This window comes from Callospermophilus lateralis, chromosome 19 (assembly GCF_048772815.1).
Source record: "Callospermophilus lateralis isolate mCalLat2 chromosome 19, mCalLat2.hap1, whole genome shotgun sequence".
In the NCBI taxonomy this organism is placed as follows: Eukaryota; Metazoa; Chordata; class Mammalia; order Rodentia; family Sciuridae; genus Callospermophilus; species Callospermophilus lateralis.
In genome coordinates, this window is record NC_135323.1 from 35,539,604 (window position 1) to 35,554,597 (window position 14,994).

At 48.0% G+C, this 14,994-nt stretch overlaps 1 protein-coding gene across 8 annotated transcripts in view; it reads right to left on the reverse strand.

Annotated features, from left to right (window-relative positions):
* The window catches only part of Tnrc18 (trinucleotide repeat containing 18), a 91,253-nt gene that overhangs the window by 17,234 nt on the left and 59,025 nt on the right, over window positions 1–14,994 (reverse strand). For all 8 annotated transcript variants that reach the window (XM_076840692.1, XM_076840698.1, XM_076840697.1 and 5 more), the window contains 2 exons: window positions 11,959–12,201; window positions 2,001–2,431 (listed from right to left, as the gene is read on the reverse strand). In XM_076840692.1, the coding sequence (XP_076696807.1) occupies window positions 2,001–2,431; window positions 11,959–12,201 (674 nt within the window). The remainder of the gene's footprint in view (window positions 1–2,000; window positions 2,432–11,958; window positions 12,202–14,994) is intronic.

Consider the following 14,994-nt stretch of genomic DNA (forward strand, 5'->3'; position numbering starts at 1 on the left):
CATCCTGGGAGAGGCCGAAGGGGCAGTGTGGACTGGTGATCAGGCCCAGGCCCTGGCAAGAAATACCCAGTGTGGACAGCTTAGCTCTGGGGAGTGTGGCCCCGGTCCCAGCACATACCTGCCATCTTGCGGGCCACCTGGGAAGTGTGGTTAACATGAGGAACCTACTTCACATGGTGGAGCACTCAATAAATGAAACACAGCCATCCCCACTTACCTGCACTTACTTTCTGTGGTTTCCGTAACCTACAGTCAACCACAGTCTGCAAATGCTAGATGCCAAGTTTCAGGAATAAACAATTCATAAACCTCAAACTACCTGCCGCTCTGAGTAACATGACCAAAGCTTGTGAGGCCCTGAGGTATCCTGCCCCATGCCCCCCAGGACTCGGGTGGTCCTCTGTCCACATGTCCATGCTGTATGTCCACCTGCCCTGGGCCACTCAGCAGCCATCTCAGTCCTCAGGACAACAGTGGTGGTATGGCAGCACAGGGGTCGGGACCATCTGTAGTTTCAGGCCTTCACTAGGGGTCTGGGAACGAGACCCCGCAGATAAAGGGAGTGTGACTATCTGCATGGTAAGTAGTTCGAATGTGTCTGGGCCTATCTTGGGTTACCTGGTATTAATATTATTATTCACCCTGCACTTTTTCTCTAAGGCCCTGAAAAACATGAGATAGCTCGGAGGAGAAAAGAGGTGAGCACAAACACCAGAGGCCTGTGGGTGATGCTCAAACACAGCCCCTTCTCCCCACCAGCCCCTCGCATCTTTTATTTCAAGACAGGGTCTCACTAAATTGCCAAGGGCAGTCTTGAACTCGGCAATCCTCCTGCCGCAACCTCCCAAGTTGCAGGGATTAAGGAGTGCACTACCATGCACTCATAAAATAAATTTCTGAGTGTAATCCCTTTTCATCATTTTTTTCCTAAAAGGTCATTGCTACTTGAGTGCACATCCTCCATCAGGGACTCAAGGTAGAAAAAAGGTATTGAATACTGTAGAGAGCTGGCCATCAAACCTGAACCCAATTATTTAAGCAGGGAGCCACTGACCATGCATTTCCTAGCAGCCAATGCAAAAGGAGAACATGTCCGGTATCCTGGTGTTCTTAAAAGGCAAGTTTTCTTAATTTAGAGTATCCATGGAGACAATTCAGGAAAGTATGAGCTGCAAATGTAGCTCAGTGATAGAGTGTTTGCTTAGCATGAATGAAGCCCGGGGTTCAATCTACACACACACACAAATCCCATCTCTGTCTCACGTTTTTACCTCTGAAGAAATTAGGTTTTCCTGCAGGTGAAGACTGGAGGCCACAAACCACCATGATGTTGGCAGTGCTAGTGCCAGTGCCACCAACAGAAACCACCAGGGTCCCCAGCCCACGACAGTTACTACAGGCACCCTGAAAAGTCCTTACTAGACCCAATGCCACACCCCCTTATTAAATACATTCATAAAGGAGCAGGTCTGGCACCAGATCACCAATGGGTTTTTTGGATACCTTCCCTGGGGTCTGCTATGATGGGACAAGAGTCTCTGAAGGCTGGATGCTTGATTCCCAGGCTGGGCTATTGGGAGGTGGTAGGACTTTAGGAAGTACGGCCTTGCCCTCCTTCATCCCTGGCTGGCTGGGTGAGCAGGTTTTGCTTCACCACAGGCTCCTGCCATGACGTGGGGCTCACCACAGGCTCAGAACACTGGGGCCAATCCCTCATGGCTCAGAACTCCCCAAACTGAGAGCCAAAGGACACCTTTCTCTTTATAAGCTACCTATCTCAGGTATTTTTGCTATCATGGTGAAAAGCCAACAATGTGGGGCCTCGGGTATTTATCCATATTTTTAAGCATCATCCTGAGAGGGGACAGAGATGAAGGGCTCTGTAAGGAAGGGGCAGCAAAGCAGGGCTTTCATCAGCACAGGCTAACTCAGAGCCAGTTCCCAAGATTAGGGGACCCCAGCCTCCTTCCCAAGGCCCCACACCTGTGCTGAGCCCCTACCTTCCTGGGGTCCTTCCTGTCCTTGGCACGGCCGGTGTCCTTGCGAGGGCTCACGGCGGAGCCGCCCTTGCCACCACGGCTAGGCTTGGGGGCGGGCGCTGCGTTGCTGGGCGCAGGAGCTGCGGCCGAGGCGTCGTGCAGGAAGATGCGCTCGCTGCGGCGCCGGGTCCACAGGTCGTCGTCGCTGGCCTCTGGCCCGGCCTCGAAGCCAGGCTCCTTGGGGCCCCGTAGCTTACGCGCCTTGCGCCCCTTCTCCGCTGCCAGCTTGGCCTTGTCCGGGCTGGTGGGGCCTGGGCCTCGGGCGCTGGGCGGAGGCACAGCCAGGGAAGGACCCGGCTCCCCCAGCCCCTTCTTGGGCCGCAGCAGCCCGGCAGGCGACTGCTTGCGCACCTTGACCTCACTCTCCGAGTCCGTGTACTCGAACTCTGTGCCTGGACAGGGAGGAGCGGGGCTGTGGCCAGGGTCTGGGGTTCCTTCTCCCAGCCACTCTGCCCCTGGGCCGCTAGCACGAAGACTCCAGACCCATTTCTCCCGGGGACTGTACTCCTGGAGGGACTCTTCGGTTTTCAGGAGAGGAAACTGAGGTCCAGAAAGCAGTGGCACTTGCCCAGGAGGCTTCTATCCCCACCCCTGGCTGACCAGGTGCTGCCTCCAACCCCGCTCCAGAGCTCCGCTGAGAACTGGGTCCCCACCTGAGCCCCCCAGCACTCCAACGTGGCCCCTGGAAACCCCAGAAGACAGGGCAGGGGAGGGGAGGTTGCACACCTGCAAGGCGGCTGGGAAAGCCCGTGGAAAGCCCCAACCCCCAGGGCCTTTCTCACAGGCTCCCTGAAGCCTCCAGCGGCTGGGCCCTGCCCCGACCTCCTCAGAAGGTGGAGCCTCACCAGAACCCCACAGCCCTGGGGCCCAGCCCCTCTGCTCCTGGACAGGAGGCCCAGCATCCCTTCCAATAGCCTAGGGACCTACTCTGGGGGCTTCCTTTGCCACATAACCTCCAATACACTGCAGAGCCACCGGCTTTAGCTCAGCATGATTGTCCTCTACCCCTTCTAACCTCCTGGCTTTTGCTTCCGCAGTCCCCTCCGCCTGAAGCACCATCACGCTCCAACCTCAACTTGGAAAACCCCTGAGTCCACTGTAAGGAGGCCCCTTGACACCCTCCCTGCCCGGCCCTGCCCCAGGCCCTCAGGCATCCTGTCTATCCACAGCTCCCTCATATGGCACCACCACAGCACAGCATTTCTGTCCACCTTTCAGCCCACCCTGCCTGCTTCACCGCCCAGAGGTGGCTGGGAATTCTCCTGAGGCCCAGCACACAGGCAAAGCACGCAAGTGAGGGGTTCCAGGCACTTCCCCCTAGGACAGGGATTGAAAAGGGAGCTGGAGCCCAGAGATGAGACGTTTGAGACAGCCACCACCACCAGAAGCACAGGAGCCAAGACCAGGGCTCAATCAACCCTGCCTATCAACCCTATCAATCCCACATGCCACAGCTGGGGGCCTGTCCACAAGGATTTGTGGGAAGGGGTAGAACCGGCCCCAAAAGAGGCAGCCACAGCAGGGACAGACAGGGGTCACCCACTGGGAGTCACTTGCAGAATTTAATGATGCCATTAGTTTTAACTCATCATTTGTTAATGGAATGTTTGTCAACAGTTTTGAATGAGGAGGAAGCTAGGGATTTTCATGGTTAATGGCAGTCCAGGCTGTAAAACTCAGGCTTGAGAGTTATGCTTTTAGACATAACAATGTGACTGGGGTGCTCAGGTGGGTCCGGTCCAATGACAGGTCCCTGGAAAACCACTAGAACACCTGGAGGCATGAGGCGCACTGCAGGTGTGTTGTGTAAGAAGCAAGTGTGGAGAGTGGATGGAGTTGCAAAGAGAGGCTGGCTGGGAAGCAAGGAACTGGAGCTACAGCAATGAGACCTCATCCCTGCACTTCTACCTGGTTCTGGGCACAGTCTTCCTGGTGCACACAGTAGGGAGGGCCCAGCATGCATGGGGAAGCAGTGAGTCCTTCTGATCTCAGAAAGCAGGGAAGAGAATCCTAGGAACTCACCACACAGAAGAGAGGAGAAAGGGGGATCAATGACCTCCATCTGCCCATTCATACCTCTAAGTAGCTCTAAGTAGCCCCAAGTCACCCCCACACAGAACAGGCCCAATGCCGCCCTATCTGAAGAGAGCCCATAGTGGGAAACAAAAACTGAGCTCAAGTCCCACCAGGGCAACACCTGCCATGGAAAGGAAATATCCCTCAGTGAAGCAAAACAAGGCCACTCTGACCCTGCACAACCTCACCTCCACAATGTACAGCACACAACCCAAATCACCTGACAGACAAGAACCAAGAAGACGCACAACATTCAAGCAAGTAAAGAAAACCAACTGCATTACCCCAAGATGAAGTTGATGCTGGAGCAGATGAAGATTCTATTAAGGATGCCACACCTATCTCAAATGAGTAAATCAAAATTCATTTTCAATGTCTGGAAATTTTACCAGGGACAAAAAGGGCAAGCAGACAAACATACAACTGAAAAGAACTACATGGAAACTGCAGAACTGAAATTGACAATTTTGGAAATAAGAGATTCACTGAAGGGACCTAAGACCTGAATGGATATGATTAAAACAAAGCAACAGAATCTGAGGTCTCTTTGATGGCAAGGAAAAAAATCTTGAGTGTTAATAGCTGGTGGCAACAGATATTTGCAGACTTAAGACATTAAATGACTGACAAAGAGTGTCAATGCAAGAAGTCCACTGAGGTGCATCCCAGCCAGGGTTGACAGTCAAAGACAACCTAGAGAGTGGCAAGCGAAACCCACCCTGCCAGAGTCTGGATCTGGAATGTCCCCCAGGGTTTAGAAGCTTGCCCTCTAGCATGCCTACTAAGAGGTGGTGGGACACTCAGGAGCTGGAGCCTGGTTGGAGGTCTTAGGTCATTGGGGGCATGGCCTCAAAGAGGATTGGGGGATTCCAGTCTCTTCCCCACACCCTCTCTTCTTTCCCGCCAGGAGATGAATGTCCTCCTCTTCTGTGCACTCCCGCTATGATGTACTGCGCATACTGTGCTGCCACAGGCCCAAAACAAGGCGACCAATCTGTCATGGACTGAAACTGCAAAACTGTGAACCAAAATAAACCTTTCCTCTTTTTTAAGTTGATTATCTCAGGTATTTGTTATAATAACCGAAAGCTGACTCACACATGACTTATCCCTTACAGAACAATCAGATTGATGGGTAACTTTTCGTCAGAAACTAGAAGCCAGAGGAGAGTTTAAGTGGATTCACCTTTAAAGTGCTAAAAGAAAAATTGTAAACACAAAATTCTACCCGCAGGGTAAATATCACTCAAGAATGAAAGTGAAAATGGGAATATTTTCAGAAAAAAAGAACACTAAGAAAATTCACCACCAGCACACCTACCGTACAAAAATGCCAAATGAACCTCCTCAGGCTGATGCTACGTAGAAACTCTAATCTTCAGAAAAGAATGAAAAAGCACAGAAACTGTAAATACCTGAATAAATGCAAAAGGATGACTTTAACATTTTTTCTCCTCTAAATTTATAAGCCATAAGTGTTTACCACTTAATTAATAACATTCTTTTCTGGGGTTGATGACATGTACATGTACCACATGTAACATGTATAATTTAAAAGATGGAGAGTGATACGGATCTATGAGGTTGTAAGTTTTCTGTATTTTATATGAAATAACACATTATCAACTAAAAATGGACTATTATCAGCTGTAAAGTGAATAATTTGGAATATACATTGTTCTATTTTCTATTTTAAAATTCAAACCAGGCATGGTGGCACACACCTATAATGCCTGCTCCTCAGGAAGTGGAGGCAGGAAAATCACAAATTCAAGGCCAGCCTTAGGGAGACCCCGCCTTAAAATAATAGGGTCTGGGGCTATGACTCAGTGGTAGAGCACTCTTGAGTTTAATCTTCAGTAGCACAAAAAAAGAAATCCACAAAGATACCAAAAAACCTAATAGGAAAACTAAAATGGAATCCTAAACATATTAAACAAACAGAAAAACATAGGTACAAGCAAAGCATGGTAGCATAGTGACACGCGCCTGTAATCCCAGCTACTGAAGAGGCTGAAGGAGGAATATATCAAGTTTAAGTCCACTGTGGGTAATTTAGCAGTATCCTACCTTAAGACGAAATATAAAGGGCTGGGGATGTAGCTCAATAGGTGGGTTCAATTCCTAGTACCAACAAAAAGAAAAAAGCAGCAAAATAGAATAACAACAACAAAATAGACAAAAGGATAAGATACAAATTAAAAGTCAGGGGATGAAAAAATATATCATGCAAATAGTAATCAAAAGAGAACTAGAGTGCCTGCACTAATGTAAATAAACTTTTGAAGAAAAAAAATGTTATTAGAGACAAAAACAGATATAAGGGTCAATCCTTTAGAAAGAACACTTATAAACCTGTGATAACAAAATTTCCCAAATATTTAAGAATATATTAAAAAAGACTACAGGGCTGGAGTTGTGGCTCAGCGGTAGACGGCTCACCTAGCACATGCAAGGCCCTGGGTTCAATCCTCAGCACCACATAAAAATAAATAAAATAAAGGTATTATGCACAACTAAAGAATAAATATTTAAAAAAAAAGACTTCAGAACCAGTGAAACTCCACATCATGTACAACCCCAAGAATGGGATTCTAATTAGAATAAGTTGTATTCCATGTAAGTATAATATGTCGAAATACTTTCTACTGTCATGTATATCTAAAAAGAACAACAACAACAAAGACTATATCATGACCAAGGGGATTTCTCCCAGAAATGCAATGCAAGGTTGGTTCAACATACTCCCCCCGCCAAAAAAAATCAAGCAATTCAATACCCATTATTAATAGAATAAAGAACAAAAACTATATGTACACCTAGAAAAGGCATCTGCCAATACTTAATATCCTTTCATTATAAAATCACTAGCAAACTAGAAATAGAAGTTTCTTCCTTAACCTGACAAAGGAATTTTTCCAAATTCATATGGAAAAAAAGATTCAGAGTTAATACCATACTTAATGGTAAAAGACTGAAAGCTTTCTCCCTACAGTCAAAAATAAGACAAAGATGTCTTCTCTCATCACTTCTATTCAGTTTTCTACTGGAGAGGCTCTTGGCAGGTGAATCAGGCAAGAAAAATAAATGAAGGCACACAAAGCATAAAGGGAGAGGTCAAACTATGTCCGTTTGCAAAAGACAGGATTCTAGTATACACAAAATCCTAAGGAGTCTACAAAAATCCACTAGAACTAATAAATGAGTTCATCAAGTTTGCAGAGTACACAAGATCAACATAAAATAAATCAATTGTATTTCTACAGACTAGCAACAAGCACTCCATAAATGAAAAGAAAATAATTCCACTTGCAATAGCATCAGAAAGGGTAAACGTGAACACATTTAACAAAAGAGATGTGAAACTCATACACTGGGGATCACAGCACATTGCTAAATGAATTTAAGAAGATCTAAATAAAGGGGAAAACATCCCATGTTCATGGATCAAAGATTTATATTGTGAAGATAACGATATTTCCCAAACTGGTCTACAACTTCAATACAATTCCCATCAGAATCCCAGTAGGCTTTTTTTGCCGAAAATATTAATCTGATTCTAAAAGTCATATGGAAGTATAAGGGACTCAGAAGCTCCAAGAAAACTTTAAAAGGAGGGGGATGCAAAGATAGGGAACCCTCACTTCCCAGTTTCAACAATTACACAAGCTGTAGTCATCAAGACAGTGTGGTATTGACATAAGAGTGGAAGAGTAAATCACTGGAATAAAACTCAAGGCCTAGAAATAATCCCTCACACTTACGTTCAATTGATTTTCAACAAAAGCAGCAAAACCAACGAAAGAATAGACTTTTCAACACATAATAATAACACACAAAATGACAATGGGATATCCACATGCAAAAGTCCCCCACACCATTCCACATAAGGAAATTCACTAAAAATGGATCATAGACATAAATAAAAGAGCAAAACTATAGCAGTCTTAAGAGAAACCAGGAATACATATTTATGACCCTGGATTATGCAATACTTTCTTACATAGGACACCAGAAACACAAGTGACAAGAAAAGAATCAGATAAACTGGATTCATCAAAATTAAAAATTTTGGTTTTTGAATAACACTATCAAAAAAGTGAATAAACCACTCAAAAGAAAGGAAGAAAATACTTGTAAATCATTTATGTGATAAGAGAGCTGTAACCAGAATATATTTTTTAAAAATTCAACAATACAAAAACACAAGTCATTTTTTAAATGACTAAAGGATTTAAATGAGATATTTCCCAAAAGAAGTTTCAGAACTGGCCACTAAAAATATGCTCAACGTCATTAGTTATGAGAGAAATGCAAATCAAAATAAAGAGCTCAGTGATAGAATGCTTGTCTAGCATGTATGAGACCCTGGGTTCCATTCCCAGCACAAAACAAACAAACAAACAAAAAACCAAAATGAGATACCATACCTTCACACACACTAAGGTGGTTGTAATAAAAAAGAAAGATAATAGCAAGTATTGCTGAGGGTGTAGAGAAACTGGAAGCTCGTACACTGCTAGCGGAAGGCAACTTTGGAAAAAGAGTTGGGCAACTCCTTAAAAGGTTACATGAAGATACCAAATGACCCAGAATTCCACTGCTAGAGAACTGAAAATATATGTCCTGTACACACATATTCATAGACCCATTATCCATAAAATTCAAAAACTGGAAACTACCTAAATGTCCCTCAACTGAGGAGCAGGGAAGATGTGGTACAACTATATAAAATGGACTGGAATTCATCCATAAAAAGAAGTGGAATACTGATAATGCTACAACACAGATGAACCTGGAAACCACTATGCAAAGTGAATGAATGCAAAGGCCACGTGTTATAGGATTTTATTTATGTGACATATTAAGAACAGGTAAATCTCTAAAGACAGAAAGAAGTTGTGCTTAGGGCTGGAATTTGGTGGGAATTTGGTGGGAGAGTGCAATTGGGTTTTGCGTTTCATTTGGGACTGATGAGAATGATCTAAAGTAGTGGTGACTGGTTGCACCAGTCTGTGAATACAATAAAAACCACTGAATTATCACACATTTGAAGGTGTATCTTATGCTATATAAACTATATCAATACTACTTCTTTTTTTAAAGTAGATTCAAATCCAACCATATTAATAATTACATTAAATATTATAGATTCAACACTGAAAAAAACAAAAACAAGCCAGGCACATGCCTATAATCTCAACTATTCAGGAGACTAAAGCAGAAAGACTCAAAGTTGGAGGCCGGTCTGGGCAACTTAGTGAGTGAGACCCTGTCTCTAAAAAGGGCAGAAGGTATAGCTCAGCACTCCTGGGCTCAATCCCCAGTAACAAACAAACACACACACATGTGCGTGCGTGCGTGCGTGCGCGCGCAACAAAAATTAAAGGTTGAAAAAAAACAACTAAATGGCATCTACAGGAGACTTATATCAGATATAGACAAAATGAGAGTAAATGGATGGGAAAAGAGATACAAAGCAAATAGTCAGCATAAGAAAGTTGGAGTGATTATGTGATACCAGACAAAATGAATTTCAAAACAAAATGTTACTAGAGGTAGAAAGGAACACTTCTGTAATAACAAAGTCAAGAGGAAAACAACAATCATAATCATGTTTCCACCCAATAATAGAGCTGCAGGTACATGAAGCAAAAAAATGACAGAATTAAAAGGAGAAAGAGAAGATTGTGCAATCACAGTTGGAGATTTTACCTATCTCTAAGCAACTGAGAGAACTAGACAAGAAACAAACTGCAAATATGAACTCTACTGATCACACTGATGTGGGTGATATTTGTGGAATAATGTACGTAACAACATCAGAAAACATATATTAAGTGTGCACCTACTGGGAAAATGCCAGATATTTTTTAATTTTGTAAAAATTAGAAGGTTGAGGGCTGGGGATACAGCTCAGTTGGTAGAGTGCTTGCCTCACATGCACAAGGCCCTGGGTTCAATCCCAGCACCACAAAAATAAATTACTTAAGTAAAATAAAAGATTGAAATGATAGTATAGCTATGCTCTCAATCCACGATGGAGTTTTATTAGAAATCAACAACAATCAGATAACCAGACAACTTTTCTCAAATATTTGGAAAACAAATACCTTCCTAAATAATCATTGGGTCAAAGCAGAAATCAAAAGAGAAGCTAGAAAATATCCTGAATGATAAAAATACAATAACCATATCAAAACATGTGAGGTGCAACTACAGCAGCATTAATAGAAGTTTATAGAGCTTTCAATGTCTGTATTGGAAAAGAATAAGATCCCAAAGCAGCAACCTAAGCTTCTACCCTAAGAAAAGCAGGTGCAAATTATACCCAAAGAAAACAGAAGAGAGGAAATAACAGCAGAAATTATTGAAGTGGGTAATTTCTAGCCAGAATGATGAGGAAGGCGAGAAAAAGAAGGCAGAAATTATATCAGAAATTAAAAAGGAAACATCACTCCAGACCCTTCAGACGTGAAAAGTATAAGAAGGGAACAATTCGAACCCTGGGTCAACCCACTGGGCAATTTGGACGGAATGGATGTCTGCTCCTTCAGCAAAAGCAAGTACAAAAGCTGAAGGCACTAGAGCCAGTAACCTGAAGTTTTGGGGTGGGGGTGTGGCAGGAGGCTGGTGGAGGAACAGGTGGAATCCCACCAAGAGGCAACATGGAATAAATTCTGAGAAAAGAATCCTGTTCAAGTTTGGGCTCTGGGGAAAAGTCCTTCAGCTGCTTCTGCAAGGCGCATCCTGACAGGAGCAAGCCTGAGGGCGCTGATGGCACCCTGCAGGAAAGTCAAGTCTGAAGCCCAGGGAATAATGGTAGGCAGGGGATAAGAGGAAGCGAAACGAAGGAGCCAGAAGGCAGGGTCAGGGCCTGGAGCCTGGCATGGCCAGAAATGGGGCCTCAGGAGGCACTGCAGGCTGAAAGTGAGGCTCTGTCCCTAAGCTGGGGAAAGGGGTCATTCAGAGGAGGCCTGCAGAAAGCAGCAGGCTTTCCCCTGGGGAAAGGGGTCATGCAGAGGAGGCCTGCAGAAAGCAGAGGCCTAGCCCTCTGCCTCATGGTGCCCATTTCCCTGTCCCAGCACCTACCAGGAGGATCCCATGCCCCCTCTTAAGGCTGAGAAAAAAGGAGACTGGGGAATCACCAGGGACACATGACCCTGATACAAGAACATGATCAGACAGGAAGGAAGTGAGACCAGGATGAGCCCAAGTCTCCTGCCCAAGTGTTCGTGTTGTGGCCTCAGTTAGCCCATTGGGGCAGTAAGAAGGAGAGCCTGATCTCACAGAGAAGCCTCAAGATCAATGACAACAGAGTACAGAGCCTGCCAAGCCCCCTGCACTTCTTTAGGCCCAGCCCCAGCACTGCGAGGCCTAGCCCTCTGCCTCAAACTCACCGAGAGCACCCCTCCAGTGCCCAAGCATGGCATCCCTTTCCTCCTCACTATACTTAGGCTGCTGCTTCTCCCTGAACCTCCTTCTCAGCCAGCTCCCATGTACCTCACAGGCCAGCTGATATTCTAATTTGGAGTGGCTTCTTGTCCCTAAGAAGGTCAAAGGCCTCCCTTAGGCTCCTATAGCCTCCAGGATACTGGACATAGGGCCATGTTTGCTTAGAGCATGAGAGTAAAGGATGCTATCTTTGGGTGGCCATAAACCCCCCAAGAGGACAGCAGGCCAGGGTCCATGACACCAACACCAGCACTGGCACCACTCAGGGCTGGCCCACAGGGCAGATGCTTCACCCACTCCCAGCTCTGCTCCTACCCAGCTCTAAGTTTCATCTGTGGGATCAGGCCCAAGGCACCCACCGCCTGGTGGCATGCCTGCCCACACTCACCCATCAGGCCCTGTCGCTCCTCTTTCTTCCGGGCCTTCTGTTTGGCCTCCAACTGCACCACCGACAGAGATGGCCCCACCGTGGGGCTGGGGAGGGCACTGGCTGCAAACCGGGCCAGCAGGCCCAGACCACTCTCCTCCAGGCCTGGCGACAGGGCCCGCTCTCGGGTGCCCAGCCTATAGCCACCACCAGCCTCCTCCTCCTCCAGCTCCTCCTCCTCGTCCTCCTCCTCGGAGCTCTCATCTGGCGTGCAGAAAACAGGGGGCAAGTCAGGGCCCTGGCCTAGGCACATGCCGCCCCCCACCACCCCCAACCCCTGGGGCTGGAGCAGCCACTAGGCTCCAGCCTCCCCACCATCCTCACCAGGGGGCCTCTGGGGGAGGATCCAGAACCAGCCCACAGACCCACCCATGGCCCAAGGCCTCCATCAATCAGAGCCCAGCACATGGGCATCCTGGGCATCCCAGCGGCTCTGGGTGTCAGGGTGGGCTTCTGAGAGGGGAGCACGGACATGCACCTGTGCTGTGGGCAGGGGACAGACACACAGACAAGGACTGGAGACAGCGCTCACCACATCTCACACACGCACACACGCCCCGACATAGACATGGAGGCTGAGGAAGGAGGCAGGAGAGAAGAAAAAGGAGGTGGAAAGAAGAGGGAGAAATGGAGCTCAGGCTGAGGGGTCCAGGCAAGGACTAGTGGCAAACTGCTGGAAGACTGCGGGCCGGTGACAGAAGAAGGTGAAGTATGGTCTCTTTTAAGGGGCTTGGGGCCCCCATACTTCAAGCCTCCAATAGGGCTCTAGTCCAAAGTTGACTCTCAGCAGCACCCCCATGCTTAGGGGCCTGGGTGCCAAGTCTCCCCCGAGTCCCTGTTTTCTTATCTGTGGCACCAGATAACCTTCCTGCCCCGCAGCCCTGCTAAGGGGAAGATCCCACGTAGTAGGAGAGAAGACAGGATACAGATTCAGGATCCCATGTAGGAGGATCAAAAGAATCAGGGCCTCCAGAGGAATCATGCTGTCCCCACTGCAGCAGAAGCTACAGTGGGCCACGGCTCTCGACTCACAGGAAGCACTTGGGGCAGGTGAGGTGACCCATTCTGCATCTGAAGACCAAGGTTCCCAGGGGCCAGGTGCTCAGGCAGCAGTGGGGCTGGCTGGCTGACTAAACCTGTCTCTCTGGCAGAAGAATAAGGACATGCTTCTTCCCAGCCACTGGTCCTGATAGCCTGAGAGCCACCAGTCCCTCAAGGCCAGCTTGGGTATCAGAACACTGGCAGGCTGGGTGGCAAAGCTGGCAGGAAATGATGATGCCACCTGCCTAAGAACCAAACCCTCCACCAAAAAAACTGTCTTGTGGCACAGAGTTGCTTCTGACCTTCCCAGGGAGATGGCCCTGCAGACCCAAAAGGGTGGAGAGGAGGCACCTGACACCTGACTCACCATAGCCAAGGAGCTGCAGAGGGGCACACGCAGCAAGGATTCATCTGCCTCAAAAGGCCAGAGCACTGGGAGCTGCTGGCCAAGGGCAGGGCCTAGGCAGGATGGAAGGCAGCACTGCCCAGCCAGAACTGGCTCAGGGGTTGCATGGGGGAAGACATATGGCCAAGTCCACGTTCTCCTGCCAACGTCCCAAGCCACCACTTGGTTAAGTACAACTAGTGGCCAAAACCAGCAGTCCCAGGAGCACAGATTCCATCTATCCATTTATCAGAAGGAGTCTGGATTTCTGCTGGGATTTTCCAGCCTGGGAGAGGGAGATGGTGAGGAGCTGGAGGAGTCCACAGGGGTGGAGCGAGGGAGAAGGCAGAGAGGGCAGGTTTGTTAAGAGGGTGTGAGTGGGAGACTGGCTCCAGAGCGATGGATGCAGCAGGCTAGGGAGGCCAGCGGGGCAGGCAGGGGCAGGCAGGCAGTGCACACTTGCGATCATTCACATTGCGACGTCACATGGTTCTGTCTCCGCCCCAGTGGGCCACAGCGGCAAAGCAGGCTAAGTGTAGGCAGACTTTCGACAGCACCTGGGTCCCCCACATCAGGTCTCCTTGGGGTTGGTCAATTTGGGCAGGGTGGCACATGGGTGGCTGGCTGGGATGGGGACATGGGGCTGGGCAAGGGACCAGGAGATTTCCCTTCTAAAAACACACTGCCCTGGCCACTCAGGTGTGGACTCTGTAACTCCAGAAATCTTCCTTCCAGAAGGCTCTCGGGCCAGCAGCGTGGGTGCAGGAGGGCAGGAGGGCTGGCTCTGGGTTTCTGAGAGCCCTCCGAGGCCCTATCAGATCCCAGAAAGCCAGGAGCAGGCCAGTCCCAGCACTTTGAAGTGGAGGAACATCTAGAAGGCAGAAGCCCAGAAAAGGTGCTTTCTACAAAAGGGACATGGATCATCTTGTGGTCCTGCGGACTCCTGTGGTCCCGGTTCCCCGCCTGCCTGATGAATGTGGCTGGCAGCCTCCCACGAAGGCAGGTCTGCTTGGGTCAAGGTCCATGGGGGCAGAGGAGCAATGGGGGTCTGTGGGCCAAGAAAGCCTTTCTGGAATCGTCCACACCTGAGGCAACAGAGCTTGCCAAGGGCAAAAGGGGAGAAAAATCCCAATAAGTAAATTTGCAGAGAACTTTGTATACATACATATACATATGTATAAAAAAAAAAATCTTGGCTCAGGGCAAGGGGTTAATAACTTGGTTTGGTTTCCCAAAACCCAATAAACGCCAAGGAATCTGCTGCTGCCAGACCCGGTGGGGGCAGACCCCGAGGAGGGGAGGTGTACAGAGGACAGAAAGAAAAGGGTTTTGCCTACCTACGGAGCAACGAGCCAGGCTCGGACCCAAGCTCAGTGACCCGCTGCGCCGTCTGCCCTACTCCCAGCCTTCGCTTTGCGTCCAGAGTGCAGCGTGAGAGCAAATGCAAGAGACCGAAACAGACACTCAAAGCATCATGGGTAGGGGTCAAGGGTGGAGGTATGGTCAAGCTGCGGGGAGGAGAAAGCAGACACACTAGAAAAGCCAAGCCAATAAGTGTTTAGTACCAGGGT